The sequence below is a fragment of the Phocoena sinus genome, chromosome X (assembly GCF_008692025.1).
Source record: "Phocoena sinus isolate mPhoSin1 chromosome X, mPhoSin1.pri, whole genome shotgun sequence".
In the NCBI taxonomy this organism is placed as follows: domain Eukaryota; kingdom Metazoa; phylum Chordata; class Mammalia; order Artiodactyla; family Phocoenidae; genus Phocoena; species Phocoena sinus.
Window position 1 is genome coordinate 12,505,636 of NC_045784.1, and position 18,089 is coordinate 12,523,724.

General features: G+C 42.0%; 1 protein-coding gene across 6 annotated transcripts in view; it reads right to left on the reverse strand.

Moving 5' to 3' along the window:
• The window catches only part of PIGA (phosphatidylinositol glycan anchor biosynthesis class A), a 42,472-nt gene extending 25,011 nt beyond the window's left edge, over positions 1 to 17,461 (reverse strand). Inside the window, exons 1-6 of one of the 6 annotated variants that reach the window (XM_032620264.1) lie at positions 17,414 to 17,461; positions 14,654 to 15,433; positions 10,066 to 10,198; positions 9,178 to 9,310; positions 8,814 to 9,020; positions 3,635 to 5,982 (exon numbers count right to left, since the gene is read on the reverse strand). In XM_032620264.1, the coding sequence (XP_032476155.1) occupies positions 5,716 to 5,982; positions 8,814 to 9,020; positions 9,178 to 9,310; positions 10,066 to 10,198; positions 14,654 to 15,371 (1,458 nt within the window). In that variant the 5' untranslated portion in view covers positions 15,372 to 15,433; positions 17,414 to 17,461 and the 3' untranslated portion in view covers positions 3,635 to 5,715. The other 5 variants (XM_032620265.1, XM_032620269.1, XR_004348106.1 and 2 more) reach the window with 5 other exon arrangements.
• Positions 17,462 to 18,089: the final 628 nt, after the last annotated feature.

Consider the following 18,089-nt stretch of genomic DNA (forward strand, 5'->3'; position numbering starts at 1 on the left):
TCTGCCTTCTAGAAATATTATTCATATGAACTATCTAGGAGGTTTCTTTTAAAGTATTGGGAACAAATTCATGTATTTTTACCTGGAATTTCACCATAGATCTCTTCTGCTATCCTAGCCGCTTCTTTTCTATTTCCTTTGACGATATAGAAATGGGTTAGGAGCGCCAAGAACACTTTAATTAAAAGCTTGAAGAAAAAAAAAGTAGCAAACATTGTAATAAAAATGTTTTTAAAGCCAAAGGAAACAGGACCGTCCTCCATTTTGGTTCACACTCTGTATAGGTTCTTGGGACTGCAAAATTTCACTGAGTTATAATCGGTATCATATGACATCTATTTTAAACCTTCTAGCTCTCCGTGTTCCTGTTACAGAGTACTGAGTTTGTAGATTCTAAGCTAACTGTGATTTGGCGACTGCATGCACTGACATTCATGGCAATGTTAAATGAACTAAAGAAACTTCCTTCAAACCAGAAACACCCAATAGTTCTGGACCTACATTCCTCAGTGTTGTTTAACAAACAGGATTCAGGTCCAAAACGTTTCTACTCCTAAATCCCAGTTTTTGCTACATTATGTTGGAAGGCAGGATTGGAAAGATAGATATTTGAAGCTCATGAAAAGAAGTACTAATACATTCTATGCTCTTGGTGGGAAGTACCAGCCCCTGGAACGTTTCATTTCCTCTGCATTCTGAGGTTTATGGGAGATAAAGCCCAAATCTAAAATATGACCAGTTAAGAAAGATTATTTACTCTAAGGCAGTACTTAATAAAAGGCCCAGCTTGATTTTTTTCTTTTGGCTGCACCACACGGCATGTGGGATCTTAGTTCTCCAACCAGGGATTGAACCCGTGCCCCCTGCGGTGGAAGTGTGGAGTCTTGACCACTGGACCGCCAGGGAAGCCCCTAAAAGGCCCAGCTTGGAGGCCTCTCCAGACTGGAAGCATTAGACCACTGCCTGTAATAGTTTCATCCATGACAAAGTCCTCCGGCAACATTCCTGGTCTTTTACTTCCCATTGTAGGTGTCAGTAAAGGTGGTGCCTCGTTCTGGAAAATGTGGGCTATAGTCGATCATGGAGGGCTTGCAATGAAATGGATGAAGATGATCTAGGTTCTCGGTGAAGTACCCAAAGATTCTGTGAATCAGTACCTTCCCTCGCTGGACAATATTCTCTTGTAACCCTGATTCTTTGACATGCATCAGCTGGCCAATACCGGTAAAATTGATTTATGTGTAATTTTCCTCACCTGGGAAGAATAGATGAGGAAACTCTAGGTCTCCTGTTTCATTCTTGGCTACATTAGATTTTCTAAATTTCTACAACCTATTGGAAAAAACAAGCCCAAACAAAATTATAGGAGACAACTAAATCAATCTTATTTAATAAATGCTTCATGCAAAAATACGGGAGTTTCTCCTAGCACTCAGGCAAAATAGAATGACTCCCTATGTAGAGAACCGCCTCCCTGTACTCTGTGAAAAGGGTAAGGCATGAGAATCAGCCTTGAGTCACAATATACAACATACCCATTTCTGTGTATCACCACGCCATCACGAGCTTGTGCGGTTTCCATTCTCAAGGACATATATTATATAAGGTTACTTTACCAAGCTTAGATTACCTGGTAGCGTGCCAGTGTATGAAAATACATCAACACAAGTATTTCGGTTCTTTTCATGTCTCTTTCTCCAATTGTTCTGTAAGAAGGTGATCGTTTACTCACGTCAGCCCAGTGGTGTATCTAGAATTACATAACACCATTCAATCTTGTTTTCGCCCTAATTTTCATTTAAAACCTCGCTGTTCTTTTTGTTTTACATACCAGAAAAGCTGGCCATGAGGGCTTCCCTGGTGGCGCAGTGGTTGAGAGTCCGCCTGCCGATGCAGGGGACACGGGTTCGTGCCCCAGTCCGGGAAGATCCCACATGCCGTTGGAGCGGCTGGGCCCGTGAGCCACGGCCGCTGAGCCTGCGCGTCCGGAGCCTGTGCTCCGCAGCGGGAGAGGCTACAACAGTGAGAGGCCCGCGTACCGCCAAAAAAAAAAAAAAAAGCTGGCCATGAGAAGGTCGACTTTTGTACTCTTTCAGAGAGACCATCTTTAGCACGTTTGAGCACTACATTTGAGATGGACGTAAAAGGCTACTGAAGTAAGGAGTTAACTCATGGTATCTTTGAAGGAGGCGAAACCATCTAGAGCTCCAGGGTTTCTCAGCCTTGGCACTACCGGCATTTTGGGCCAGATCATTCTTTGGTGTGGGAGGCAGTCCAAAAGCATCACAGGATATTTAGCAGCATCCCACCTGATGCCAGTGCCCCACTCCTATCCAGTTGGAACAAACAGAAATGTCTCCAGACACTGCCAGATGTCCCCCAGGGGGGCAAAATCACCACTGCCACATCCAGTTGAGAATCACTGAGCCACAACCAAATATGAAGGATAAAGGAAAATCAACTCCCCAAAGTACTGTGAATACAAATCAAAATCTGTAGAGAACTTTAATTTTCAGAATTTCAGACTGTAAAAATCCAGCCATAGAATGATACAATTTAACATCTACCCAGATTCTTTTGGGAATGCAGAGAAGGATAAAGAGGCCTTTAAAAATCCTTCACGAAACTAAACACAGACCTAGGATACCCTGACTGAGCCAAAAATGTTTTGGTGGAAGATAAATCAGAACATATCAACGTAGGGGACTGCTTTCCACTGCTTCCAACGAAGTGGGTTGGAGAAGCTGGGCATGGGGCTGCACCCCGCAGGCCTGCAAGCCCTATACTTGCCCAGCCTCAAGACTGAAGAGCCTAGAGTCAGCGACAGAGATATCAGTGGTTTAATAGATGGGGGATCTTACACATTTGAAGCAAGGTCCTGGAGCGACACCCCACGGCGTGCGGCAGACAGCAGCTGGCAGGATGGCGGGACATGGCAGGAGTCTTCGCTACCCAGGGAAGGGGCAGATTTACCAGTTATAGGGGAATTGACGTCAGGTGGGCTCATCAGTTACCAGGGAAACCAGCAGAGGGGCACGCCCCTCACGGCTCCTTTGATAAGTTATCAGGTGGAGATGTTCTGATCTAAAGATTAGAATAATCACTAGCTCCGGTCAGGGCAGGTATGTAGCAAGGTCAGTCATGTGAGTGGGGTGTAGGTGAAGCAGGCACCGGTCCGGCAGGGGATGTACAGAGAGCATGAGAACAGCCATCTTGGAGGGCCTGATCATACACTGGGCTTCTGTAAATGAAGTCAAAATTCCAATTTCTCTTAAAATAGCTTGCAAGATATAATGCATAATTATGTAGCTCACACGCACAGTGCTGTACAGATGTATTCATTTGTCTCACGCAGTGCACTGAAAAACTCTAGTGCACTGAAAAACAAGAGTTTGGATTAGGAAACAAAGGCACAATTGAACTTGCTATTGCATGAGTAAAAGAGAGAATATTGTAGAAAGAAAAGATGACAGAGTAATTCATCAACTTAAGGATATTTCCTGTTTTTCTAACAGACTAAGCAAAACATCAAATTGCACTGAAAAAAAAAAACATGGGAGGTAGGGGCTGGGGGCAGTGTTGCTCAACTAGTAAATAATATTCTGTTCTTCAAACAAGACAAACTCAAGAAAAATGTCAAAATGTCATTTTGGTCTTTATTTTTGGACATGTAGCATGTTTCCATAAATCAGTTTTACATGTGCTACTTTTTGGAACATCCAAAGAAATACAATATATTTTTCATAAATTCCTCATCACTGCAAGTTCACTTTCAAATAAATGTAAGTAGCAGGGCAGAACAATATGTTTCCACATATTAAACCAGTGCAACAATGACAGTTACAATTTAGGTATTCAGGAAGCCTGAAAATTAAGATTTACTAGAACAAGCAAATTTACTTCCATTTGCTAAAGGGGAAAAAAAAAGGAAAATATGCAAGTTACATGTTTCATGCAAGAACTTTAAATCCTATTTCCATCTGAACTAAATGGCAATTTAATAGACAATTCTAGAAAAAAAAAGCTAAGAAACAAAAATAACATACAAGAAAAAACAGCAGTATGCCTTTAAAAATTGCTGAACAGAATAAATTAAACCAAATGTTACAGTTTCTTGCTTTATCATGAATATTGGCACTGTTTATTTCATATTTATATAAGTCAGTTTCTACGCATAAAAATCCTAGTAAGATTTAATGGTTTGGGTCAGTCTGTTTTTCTTTAACAAAAGAACCCCTAACTTCTAGATTTTAAAAACTGCACTCTTGCATTTGTGTTTTAGTACAAAACACAAATGTATTTCTTATGTATCACTGGCAACCAATTAGTAGGTATGTTAAGATACTTTTTCAAAAGAAGTTCTGTGAATGTTGTCATTAAAAAAAAAATCCTGTACAGAATCGCAATACTGCCAGCATCTAACTAGCGCGCCCCCAGTGCCTCATTCTTGTGACTTCACAGTCCTGAATCACAAAAACTTATTCTAAGGAGTTCAAAGAATTAATAAGACACACCATGTGGATAACCGGGGGTTTAAAAACCCATGGCTATGGGCCACGACGATTACAGTTAACAACATCCATCCACAAAGAGACCGTGTTCCTAAAATTTTCACACTCAATTGGCTATAAACAAAACATTCTGGGGTCAAGACTTCTGCACACTGACAATACTTATCAGGCATCAGCTAGGCCACAAGGGAAGGGAAGTGACTTCTATCAAAGGGACAGGGTAGCAGCTGATTTTGAGATGGCACACCTCGTACACTGCGCTCAGAAAACAAGAAGGCATTGACAGAGGACTAAATTATGCACTGAGAGATGTGGAGGGTTTCTCTGCACTATCATCAACAGTGGTATCGGTCCCTAGTATTTAAAAAGCAAAAAGTATTTTCATACACACAAGCGAAGATGAAGGCTCGACCTAGGAGAATGCATCCAATAGGATCAAAGAAGTACTGAGAGTACGCGGCGATTTTTTCCCGGCATTAGAAGCGTGAGCATTTTCGGCATGGCGGATATCTTACCACTCCATGTCAAACCTGACTATGACGAAGTGAGCCATCTGACTGATCAACAAGGAGCGAATGCACCCCCCACCCCCCACCCCCGGTCCTTACCGCAGGAAGCATCTAGGTCAACGTTCTATGCCTGGTAGGTGCTTAAAACATGCTGGGCGCTGACAGCCCATTTTACTCAAGAAACCTGCTGATTATATGGAACACTTACTGAGCATACCCAATAAAAGTTTAAGAACACGACTTAAGTGTCTAATAAATGTAGCATGAACACAACTTAAAACAGTTCACAGAGTTGTTGTACTTCCCTAAAGAAAACTTGTAAACATCTGGTGAATGTCTAATTAATGGTAGAACATTTAAAATTGGCCAAAAAATGCCCAGAAAACGTTTGGCCCTTCAGCACCCAAAGCTCCCAAAATATAACGTTAAAACATCTCTGCTAGAGGGATTTCAGTAGTCTGAAAAATTGCATACCTGAGTGGCTTCAATGTTCTCTCCTAAATTTTAAATAAGTGCAAGGAGTTTCTACACTCAGGAATTGCATAAGTGTTTATCTTTCCTCAAAATAAAACACGGAATGATAAAGAGGTAGCATAACTTACTATCAACTTTAAAAAGAAAAAAAGCAAGGTTATTTTCAATAGTCTTAATAGAACTATTACAAGTGTTTCAAATCTCACAATCCAGGCTTTCTTCTACCTGGTTTTAGGTACCTCACTGTTCTCATCCACCTTTTTCCTGTAAGGATACTGATGAGTCCAGGCACCCTTTGGCCCTGTGGCATCTACTGCAACATCGATGGTAGAATCTGGAGTCACCCATCTCAGGAAAATGAGGAAGAAAAAGCTGAATACAGCCAACAAAGCAAAAATGCAGCCTGTCAAGGGGCCACACTGAGAGGTGAGTCTGTCCAGTCGTTTGTCCATCGATAACACAGCTTCTCCTGCCACTTGGTCGTACACCTGGCGGGAGAGAGCCGAGAATGAGCACCGTGAGCCAGGAGTGCTTTAGAGATGTCAACAGAAGGCGCGGACATTTCACTGTTGTTACAGAAATGATGCGACAAATGATACTGATTACACTACGTATTGCCATTTGAGACAACACTTATGGAGCGCCTATTCTGGACGAAACACTGGGGTATGTATACCCTGTGGTACAAAGATGAATCTACCACGGCTCCTGTCCCCTAGGGGATCCCCAGCAATATTTAACCAACTATGAGAATTCCAAAGTCCTGAGACGCTGGAGCAGCTTTGCGGACGACCTGTCGAGGCCATATTTACTTCAGCAGTGACTCCCCAAGCAGGGAGGAAGGACTGGCCCTTTAAGGTTCCTTGACTCAACTACCATCAGAGAGTTACAATCTAGTGTGTCTGGGTACAGAGAGGCTCCTCTTTCCACAGCCAAGTGACGCCGTGTTGCTGAGCACAAACGGGGGGAATATACAGAGACATTTCACGGATTCCAAGTAAAAGGAGCAGAAAGAGATGGGGGAAATTTTGGTAGATGGTATAGGTCAAACAAAATAAAGTTTATTGCTGAGCACTGGTAGTAGGTGGCTTGCTTTTTTAAAGTATTGCTAAGCACTAAACTCTGAAATATTAAAGAAAAAAACAAAGGTCCTTGAATATACTTATTTCAAACACATAAAATGGGCCGGCATTCACGTTTTTTAACTGCATTTGGGCATTACCTGTGGTCACTCTCACGTTATCAGACCTGTAAACCATCTCCTTTTGAACTCAAGAAAGTTCTGACGTGCAGAGCAAGTTCTAAAGGTCAACGGCCTCTGAAAGGTACGGGCTGTTTTCATCTAGCTCCTCTACCCCGAGGACATTTGGAATACACTGTAGTCAGAATTATATCGAGCGTTACGCTGAGACTGGCAAATTATAAATGAAAAAGTATGTTTCCAGCATGAATGCTGATTTAATTTCTTGATCAATTTTTCGAAATAGCAGTTAAACTAAGGAGTTGAAAGGGATCAAACATCCTGTGTGGAACAGGTAGAATTAAAAGAGCAACTACAAACTCACCCGTGTGTCCACCTTTATTTCTAAGTCAGTTAATTCATGATCTCAAGTGACAAAATAACAATTTGCTACTATGGAGAGAATGACAGGGACGACAATCCATGAGGGACAAGGATTAACGTCTTTTTTGGAATGTATACTGTAAGTTGCCAGCGTGTAAAACCGAAAACAATACAGACGTCCTACTATTACTTTAAGCCTAAATAAAAGAGAATTCGTGGTTTTTAAAAAAACCCTAATGCGCTCCTTTAACACAAGCTGACAAACTGTCACCGTAGTTCTTTGCCCCAAACTTATTATGTACAACAGCGCAAACTTCTGAGATTTACACGACATTGATCAAGAAGGTAAAGGCACAATTACAGAGATGTGGTCCTCAATCAGGGTGGGTTTCACTGAAAAAACCTGCCTAACCAAATATGCCTGCCCACCATTCCCACATCCCCTCTGCTCCTAAAGGGTCACTTTAGAATCCAGCAGTGGGCACAGGAAGATGAACCGGACAGAGCCCGAAAAGGCTCCCGGGGCGATTCTGCCACGCGCTCCCAGCAGGTGATCAGTGCTGCACCCCAACTTCCAAAGGAAAACAAGGGAATGTACTTAATTCATATGGGTGGCGCGATTGCAAAACTTCTAGAAAGTGGCTATCTCAGAGCTATTTCAGTCAAAACCGTTTGTTAGTTGAAACTTCTCATGTTTCAATGCAAACTGTGTATGACGATTTTTAGAGATAAAAAGAGTTTTGTTGCATTTCCATTCAAATCGGGGCTCACCTTATGTACGGGAATTTACAAATTCCAACCAAGTAAGAAAGCCTTTCTGCTTACTCGGCTCCATCTTGCTCTCTACTTTGGGCTAGAAACTAGTTGCTCCACTGAATACAATGAGAGTATAAAGCACTACCTTCTCCACGCTCCCAACTGACTGTCTTTCTGGGTCACAATTTCTAAGAAGCACAGCGTTTCCATCCAGCTTGCTATGTGATAATAAGAGGCAGGAGGTAGACGAAGTCATGAGAGGTACTTAAACAAAGGGCACAACTGAGTAGAATAAGTGAAGTCCTGACCTGGAAATAAGGAAGCATTTCCTACAACTGTACTCTCCCACCTAAGGGCATTAACCTATTTCCTGCACCTGTCCTTTTACCAATTTTCTACTGCTGCTTTTTATTTGTGATCCTATTGCCAACACTTGTCACGTGCTTTTTGAATTCTAACTTACTATGTTCTCAATCAGCCCAAAGATGCAAAAATCCCTCTCCTGTAGAAAAATCACAGCAGCTAGCAAAAGTGACACGGGAGTTTTAGGAAGCAGCCTGGATTAAATATTTGTTACTTATAAGTTGCCACAATCGGGCTAAGCAAAACCATATATTTTCTAATAGACCTATATGCTTTAGAATCGTAAAGAGCCTCAAGAAAATGTCTAAGAGTAGATCTTAATATTAGTTTTGCCTCTAATTGTTGTGACTTCTAGAAAATTTTGTAACTCCTGCATGCCCAGTTTAATGAAAGGTCTAGATACTGCATTACTGCTATTTTCAGATGTCAAATGCAATGATTTGACTAGAAACTGAGCCTAACATATACCAGAAGTAATACAGAATTCACTTCTTTTCATTTGGAAGAGACTTCATAAACTTAAGCAACAGAGCAGAAATGGTAAACCTATATAAAAGCAGCAAGTGTGTACGTGAAACATCAAGTAAGCATTCAAGACACAATCTTCAAATACCCTTCTCTTGGCATGTGACATACTTTTTCAGTTCTCTCCGCAACATTCCTCCAGGTGTAGAAAGTCTTTACGATGTTGTGGATATTTTCTGGAGGCGGCAATGCTCCCGACTTCAGTTGGGAAACAGCTTTTTCCAATCCCTCACACAAAGATTTTACAGAAGGCTCACATAAAATGATAAGATTTTCTGGAAGTACTTCAGGAATTCCACCAACCCTGGTACTTACAACCTTAAAAAGGAAAAAAGAACATGTGATCCTCCATAATTCATCTCTCAGGAAAATAAACAATACCAGTTTAAAAAAATATTACAGACTGCATCTGATTATTTTTCAAAATACAAATACAGAGACCCCAACAACGTAATAAGCCCTCAAAGCTTTTTACCTGTAAACCACAACTGGCTGCTTCCACAATTGCCATGCAGAATGCTTCAGTAAGGGAAGTATTAAGAAAAATATGTCCTTGAACTAAGACATTTCTGACATCTTTGTGTTCTAAGGCTCCCAAGAGACGCACTCTGATTTTTGAAACGAGAGAAAAAAGAGGGGCGTAAAAATCATGCTACAAAAGAAATACCATTTATAAGCCAAGTGTGCTACTCATATTATACTTAGAATCTTACTGCTTCTAATGTTTTCCATCTCAAAAGATTAATATCATCCAACTGTGATCTAAAAGAAAGTCATATAAAGCTGTTTGGTTAAAGCTTGTACAGCTAACGTATTTCTAACTTTTGTCACACAGATCAAATTTCATCTTCTCCAAAATCAGTCTGCATTCAATGAAAATGTGAATACACCTCGATGAGTAAACGTTAAAGTGTCGTTTCTAAACAGGAAAATGTGCCTTTTAAATTGATGCTTCACGTGCACACAGCTCACGTTAACTAAGTTACCGAGGAAGAGAAATGTTCGGATCTGTACACGCAGAGCAATTTACGTGATTCGGGCCGTGCTATTTAAATCACAACTCAGTATGGCTTGAGAATCTGCAAACATTTCCAATCAAATAGCTGTTTTTTTGTGCATTCTCGGGTGCCCCAACCAGTGCCCCCTAAAGTCAAATAATGTTGGGCTAACAGAAAAAATAAAATTATGAATTCCTTAACTAGGGTTCCCCATTTTATATAATTTTTCTTAAATAGGCCTTGCATTACATTTTTATGTCAAGTACATGTAGGAGAAGCAGCCCACTTAATGCAGGCATGTAGCCAAAACCAATTTTAGGTAACTGATATTTTCTCACCCAAGACAATACGGAATCCATCAATACCTGTCATGGAGCTGGTATCTTTCCCGTACTTCTTCCAAAATGACTCTCTTTGGTCCCTCTCCTCCAATTATGAAATTTAAATTGGGATATTTCTTACAGAGTTCAGGTATTATACCACTAAGCAAATCGGTCCCTGAAAACATCAAGTTGAATGTTTGAGTTATCAATAATTAACCTTAAAAAAAATTTTATCAGAACTTCTGAGAATCCACTCACTTTGAAAAGTAATATTAGCTATGCCTCCCTTACTTAAGGGGAGAAACAAATTCTCTTAAACCTTTCCTGGAATGGTGGAATCGTTCAAACTGCCAGGGGTCCCCCAAGAGTTCTTGAGGATATATACACTGACACCCATGGGTACCTTCCACTCACCCAGTTCGTGGACTATTCTGTTCCATTTCAACATTGTGTTCTAGGTTATTCACCTGTGTTTACACACCTACTGCTAAAAAATGGCATTTGAGGTAGCTTACATTTCAGTTAAAACTTTCTGCAGAGCAGGAGAGCTGACTGGAGATCTGGGTCTTGACCCAGCCTTTTTATGAGCAAACTCTGAAAATGGGACTTTCCTGGTAAGAGAAAATGAACAGACCGACGTACCTGAAGTCCAAGGTCTCTTTCACCTACAAAATTCTACCAGCGTTATGATTCTACTTCCTACTATAGGAAAGGGCTAAGCAGCAAAATATGACTGCTGCCTCCATTGTGTTGAGAATGCAGTTTGTACAGAGGACTTTGCAGCGAACACTAGGGTATTAGCAAAATTTGTTAAGAGTCCATCCAAATCTGCTACAGCCCACTTCCCCCGAATGACAGTGAATGAAGGTGGCAGGACTTCCACTGCCAGATCATTACAGTCTGCAGAACAAAAGGGGGCATCTGGGTCCTTTTTTTTCTTTTTAATGAAACTTTCTTATAATATGTTAATACAACCTTAGGTAATATAAAGCAGCAAAATAAATCATGCCCTACTAGTCTGAAAGTAGCAATCCAAAGTGACAGTAGTGTTGATGTTTAAGAATTTAGCTCATTAACAAGTACAAATCATACACATTCAAAAGTAAATGTAAAGTAAGCCAGTTAAAGAAATGCATACACATACATACACAAGAACTGCACTTCTTCTATCAATCTTCCCAAATACAGGCAGATCAATTATTAAAAAGATGGTAGGAGAAATAATATATATAGGGTCATTTTTATTAAATAATTCCAAGTAGGATTTATTACGTAAACTCTGCTAGTATTTTCAAAATATGACTGCATTAGCAAACATAAATTCACGTGGCTTTTTTTTGTTGTTTTTGCGGTACGCGGGCCTCTCACTCTTGTGGCCTCTCCCGTTGCTGAGCACAGGCTCCGGACGCGCAGGCTCAGCGGCCATGGCTCACGGGCCCAGCCGCTCCGCGGCATGTGGGATCCTCCCGGACTGGGGCACGAACCCACGTCCCCTGCACCGGCAGGCGAATTCTCAAGCACTGCGCCACCAGGGAAGCCCCACATGTGGCTTTTCCGAATTATGAAAGCTTCTCATTAAAATCTTACCTACCTTTGTTTCAAGTTTATTACCAAGTCCATCAACTGGATTTTTAGATAAACCAGAAGGTGTCTTAATGACTTCTAACAAGTAACCTCGTATAATTGTTTCCTTCCCCTCCCTCCTTGCCCTCTCTCCCTTCTAATACAAAGGTTAAGAATCCATTCTTTAAATGAAAAAAACCCAAAACCCCACATATAGAGCAATAATCATAATTAGTAACAATAGCTACAATTACTGAGGGCTTACTATACCAGGCGGTGGGCTTTAAATGCATTGTTGTTTAATTCTGACAAGTACTTTAAAAGAAACGGAAACGATTAATATTATCAACGATCTATATTATTATTCTAAGAATAAAGGTTTTTTTCTCCCCATAATAAGAAATGTTCTGGTGCCTCTAGCAAGCGTCCAACACAATGAAACATACCAAAGGACTTTCAATTGCCATATTCTCACAAAATGGACAAGAAAAGCTCTGATCTGAAGTGCTTCTAAAGCACTTCTAAAGCACAGTCTAATAGAATCTTCTGAACCTATACCTAGGATAATGGTGGCTCGGCTGAGGGTGGAGGGAACAGGAGACCTTAACTGCAGAAGAGCTCAACTCAGGCTTGTCATCTCTGTTACTTACTGTGTAACCTGGGTGAGTTACTTACCCCCTCTGAGACTCAGTTTCTTTGTCTGTTACATGCAGATAACATCTACCCTACAGTTGCTGGGAGGGTCAAGTTAGGTACTGTACCATGTACAGGCTTTATCAACTGCAGAATATAAATGTAAGTCATCATTAGCACTAGAGCAGAAGTGGGGCATGTCTGCACATGTACGTGAGCGCTGCTAAACCCTGCCTGAGAGCAAAACAGGCTCAGTGGAAGAGGGAAGAGGCCGGGGATCCTGGGTAATAGGACTTCTGATTTATTCTCTCTTACTTAATATGTTCCAGTGGCCTTTGATATCTGGTCCAAATGAACACCTCCTAAAGAAATTAATTTATTAATAATTAATGGACCATTAATACAACTACTCACTTTTGAACTACAGATGTGGCCATTCCCTCTCAGAATGTTACTTTTTGCACAGTGCCTGACATACGGAAAGGGTTTGATAAATATTTGTTAAATGACTGAACTGAGAACAGGAAAGGCTGTACCTTCACTCTTTGGTGGTTAGCTCAGCTGGTTAAAATACCATAGTTAGTGAAGTAAAGGTAACAGGTTCAATCTCTGAACAGGTAAGTTAATTTTGCTCTGATCCTTGACCACGCACGCATCATATGCTTTCTCAGCTAGCTATCTCACAAAGGTATATTATTTGGTGAAAAAACAAAATAGGCACATTTCTTAAGTTACAACAAACACATTACCAATATCCCAAGAGGGCTTCAGAACACAGAATGCTGCTCCATTCACATCTTCTTCAAGTAAGGAATGGAAGCATTTCATTGCCTTCACCCCCAAAAACGCAGTTCAGCAGAAGTTTTCTCACCAACCTCCGCTTAGTGGATCACTGCATGGACCAAGGCTCTCCATTCCAAAGGTAAAACATCGTGGCCAAGGCCCACATCTGGATTTTAGGCCACTCCCTAGTACACTGGGACACTTCTGATCCCACCGCTGAGCTTCATGCTTACCAAGAATCAGCTGCATTTGTCCACAAATCTGTCTGATGCCTATTTTATTATACTTGTTACAGTATTTAAATAGCACAAAAATGGACAAAATGAGTTTCTGTGAAACTAAGCTGAACGGTTTGAAAAATTCAATAAAGACACAGTAAAAAAAAACCTTGTCAGATTAGGGGATATCCTGAACCACTGTATAAGGTCAAAAACAAATGAAAAATCCAGAAGTACATGACTTCATGTGCCTTTAGAGGTTCTCACCACATTTAAGAGACCCAAACTGGCAACTGTAAGTTATGCTTTTTAAAGGTGACTGTGCAAGAAAGATGACGCAGCTCAAATCAGTGGACCAGTACTCTTAAGCCTGCAGGCCTAAACCAAATTATTGGTGATTCAGTGCATGGTAATAATATTTTGAGTAAATTAAAATATTTTAAAGGGGGAGGTTTACATATTATCTTTTTAACAATTCCCCACTTGTAGTGACAATTTTGATTGCTGGACAGGTTTTCAAATACCATCCAGAAAACCATTTATGTTTTGAATAACTGGACTGCTTCAGACTTTCAGTCAGCAAGGCTCTACAAATTCTACTGTGGCATCCATAAAGTGCTGCAGAGGCACTGAAACAATCCTCCTTGTGCACACCAGACACATACCGAGTACAAACTGGGCTAAGTACTGTACAGGAACCACCACTGAGCCTCACGAGATTACCAATGCTGCCCAAATCACACAAAAGAAAAAAAACTGAGCCTCGGAGATGTCAAGTAGCTTGTCTTCGATCACACAGGAGGATGGAGCCAGGATCAGACTCTGGGCTGTCTGACCGCCCTTTAGCACTTATGTGCCAATTCATTATTAACGTCTTATCTACGATTAAAGGAAATAAGCAAGCTACAAAACAGTAACGTGCAGAACAAGCTCACTGACTTTGAGTGTATGCATAAAAACGACAGGAAAGCTATAAATCAAACGTTCATTAGGGTCATCCCTGAATAATACAGTTACAGCTGATTTTAGTTTTCACCCTTGCGATTTTCTTAGTTTTCAAAATATCTGCAATGAAAAGAAAGGGTTATGTGATGGTCTGGGCCCTGTACTTGCTACTGCATGTGTACGGAAATTTTTAAAAGACCTGACCTATTAAACAACATCAGGTTATTGTTTTTCCTTTTAAATAACTATGAAAACATCGGGGGTGGGGGGGCTGGGGCTGGGGATAGCATTTACCACTGTTCCAGAAATTTCTCCTTTAAGATGTACAAAACATTATTAGACCCTTCTTTGCTGTATTTAACGCAGAAGTTGTTATAAAACCATAAAACAAAACCAAAAGCCCAACAATCATTATAACACAAATATTCAACAGCTTTCTACAAGGAAAAAAAGGCTGTGCAGTGCATTTGTAGCTATCATTTCATTACCTTTTCTGTAAACAAGTCTGCTGACAACAACAACAGTTATTACACTATCATGCCTTCTAAATGGGTCTGGAGTGAAGTCAGTAGGATCTACAGCATTAGGAATGACGGACACTATTTCAGGATTCAGTGCTGCTCTTAGCACAGTGTTTTCCTTACTAGTGTAAGAGACACAAATTATGTGGTTTGTGTCACAAAGAGACACAGTTAGAAGCTTGTTTGTAAGCACCGAGCTGACATCAGCAAATCCAAAAAGGGAATGGTCCGTGAAGACTGTCTGGAGGCCCATTGTCTTGGCGTGGAAGAGGGCATCATGGGCCATGGCAGAAAAGGAACTATGTGAATGGATTATCGTGACTCTCTCCCGAACAAATATGTACCTGAGCAATGGCAGACTGTGAAAGAGGGTCGTGGCTGTAGATTGGTTGTACATGACTTTCAGAGGCAAGTAATAGACTTTGAGGCCATTAGTGAGGTAACGGATGCCTTTGCGATTTCCGTAAGCATGGGTGACAATTATGACCTTGTGCCCTCTTTCAATCAGGCACTGAGAGAGCTGGTAAATGTGGCCTTCCACGCCTCCCATATTTGGGTAGAAAAAGTCCGACACCATGCATATATTATGGGTACAGGTTCTACACGTGGAAAGACGTCCAGGGCTGACATGGGAGAGTGAAGCTGAGGGACGCTGGCCATGCCCACCTCCTCCTCTACAGGCCATGCTGAGATGGTTTAGGCATTAGTCCTTAGAGCAACCCAGTTAAGATATGTGTCCTCTAGTACCTGAAAGAGAGAGTAAACAAGGATCTAAGCTCAGAGACAAAATACATTCCACACTCCAAATCCAGACATAAATATTCTTTTAATGTTAATCTGTTAGCTTTTCCCCTAGAAATAAAGCAAAGCGTATGATGAATTCATGCATTTGACAGCATTTACTTGCTTAGTACTTACTGTGTGTCATACAACAAAACTAGACTCTGCATGTCCTTATATCTTAATTTTGCTCTAAAAATACCGTTACACATAATCTTTTTTTTTTTTTTTTTTTTTTTAACACATAATCTTAAATAATGTTTGTTACACCAAAGTATAGAATACTTTGCCAGGTTAACCAGTTCATTCACATAATAAAACATACGGATCTTTACAGAAAAGGTTTGCTAACCCCACTTTAGAGCTTAGCCATTGACTCAATGAATCTCATCAAGTTCGCTAGTATTAAGTCTGTGGTTTACACTAAAATATACCTGGAGTGAGAACTGTCTTTTGAGAGCAGCTTTTTAAAGTGTCACCTGTAGCACATGCCACAGGCCTTATTTTCTCCTTCCTTATTCAAGAATGGTGATAATCAAACCGTTCCCCTCATTTTCTTAAACTTTCAGTTACGTATATCTTTCCTCCATGAGTATCCCTCCCTTCAGTTTGGAATCGAAAGATAAAAACTAAACTAGAGACGGGCTGGATCTGGGGCCATTTTATACCTCTAAAGTAGGAAATGTTCAGCTCAGGGGTCCCCGAGAGCATCAGCGCAAAAATCATCAACTCAATGTTCAGTATGATTACAGATTCTTAGACATTTAAAGCTAAAGAGAATCTTGGAAAGTGAGTGAAACTCCTTCTCAGCTTTACAAATGAGATTTCCATGCCTCCAGAAACTCAACTATACAACGGGAAGCCATCCTAAAGGTCTGAGTTTCTGATGTCACCGCAAACTCAGAAAATGCAAAGTAACAGCTTGTGCAAAGTCTGTTCTCTCCAACAAAGTCATGTTTATTTTAAATATTGTCTCAAAAATACTCAATGAGTGTTTGTTGAGCTGAATTTGCTAACTACAATTCAACATTACCAAATCATAAGATTCTTCAAGTCTGTACTTTTAAGTGGCTTCACGAACATTTTCTTACTGTGGTTTGTCACCTAAACCCGAATTTCCAGTTCCATTCAATTTTAAAAGATGAATGATAACGAAACCAGTGAGTAAAGCACCAAATGAAATCATTTAAAGTTGTCATTAACCTGCAATGTTCTGTGAGAAATGTGCCTATCACGGTTATCACGCCTAACACTTCCATGGGGTAAAAGCTCAACAAAGGGCACAATCACAGAATCTTAAAATTTTAAAGTTGAAGAAAGGCTTGGAGATCTAGTGAATACCTCTCTCATTTTACGAATGAGAAACCAGACAAGTTGAGCGATCGGTCCAAGGTCCCCACCCAGCCACTTGAGCGGCAAATGCGAGATGGCCGTAAAGTACACAGTCAACAAGTTCCTAGACAGTTGTTATCAGCAGAGACTCCAGAGAAGCCTTAGGGTGACCCGGCGGGGGCTTGGGGTCAAAAGGACGGTGCTTCCACCCACCCGCCGAGCGCCGTTCCAGCTTCACTCGCTGAGGGGTCGCTGGGGAGCGCCAGGGCCAAGGAAGGGATGACCCCGCTCAGTCAGCGACCCCGGCGCAGGCAGGCGGGGTCTCGCCAGGCCCAAAGGGAGGAAAACGGCCGAAGAGCGAGCAGGAGGTCGAGGCCGGGAGTCCCAGAGCCGTTCGCCCCGCCCGCCTTAGCCGACGCGGAACCGGCTACAGCTCGGCGGCCCCAGCGCACCCTCAGCCCCACTCGACTCCGGAGACCCTCGACCCCGACCTCCGACCCTCAAGCCGGCTCGGCTTCGCCCCCTGCATCGTCGGCCACGCTCCCCTGAGGGCAGCTCAGTCCCATCTGGAAGCGGCAGGGAGTACCGGCGCGGGAAGCTCAGACACGCACTTACCAGCGAGTCCCATGGCCGCCAGTGTCCGGACCTCCCGCGGCTGCAGCCGGAGTCCCGCCCCGCTGCTCCGAAGCACCAATCAGGGGCGTCCGCGCCCGAGCGCCGCGCCCCCGGAACAGCCAATCACAAAGAGGCGCTGGGGTCACATGCAGGAGTGACGCTCAGTCCCCACCCTTCAGCGCGGGGTGTAACGTCAGCGGGCGCCTGCACAGTTGCCACTATGTTCCGGAAGACTTGTTTTCTCTGTATTGAAAGCACTAATCCTCGGTTTAACCTTTTATATGAATTCTGAATATTGAGATTCTCTAAAAATCGGCCTTGGTCTCTTGTTACACAAGCAGCCCACCAGGACCCTTCGACGGGGTAAAACCAGTACTCCCAGCGTGCCTCGCAGCGACTCTTTGGCGCTCCTGGGAGTTGTAGTCCCGTGGCCTTCGGAGGCGAATCCGAACTTAGAAAACTCACTCCCAGGATGCACCGCACTTCTAAACGCGGGTCTTGCGGACCGTCGGGTGGGTTCGCGCCTTGCTTGTCTAGGTACAGCGTCTCTTTTCTGGAAGCTTGTTCTCTGGCTTCCAATTGGAGAGACTTTTGGCTGGGAAGGCTACAGAAAGCTGGGGTCATGGTGGGGTTTTGTTTGTTATTTATTATCTGTGCCACAGCAGACCTGCCAGTT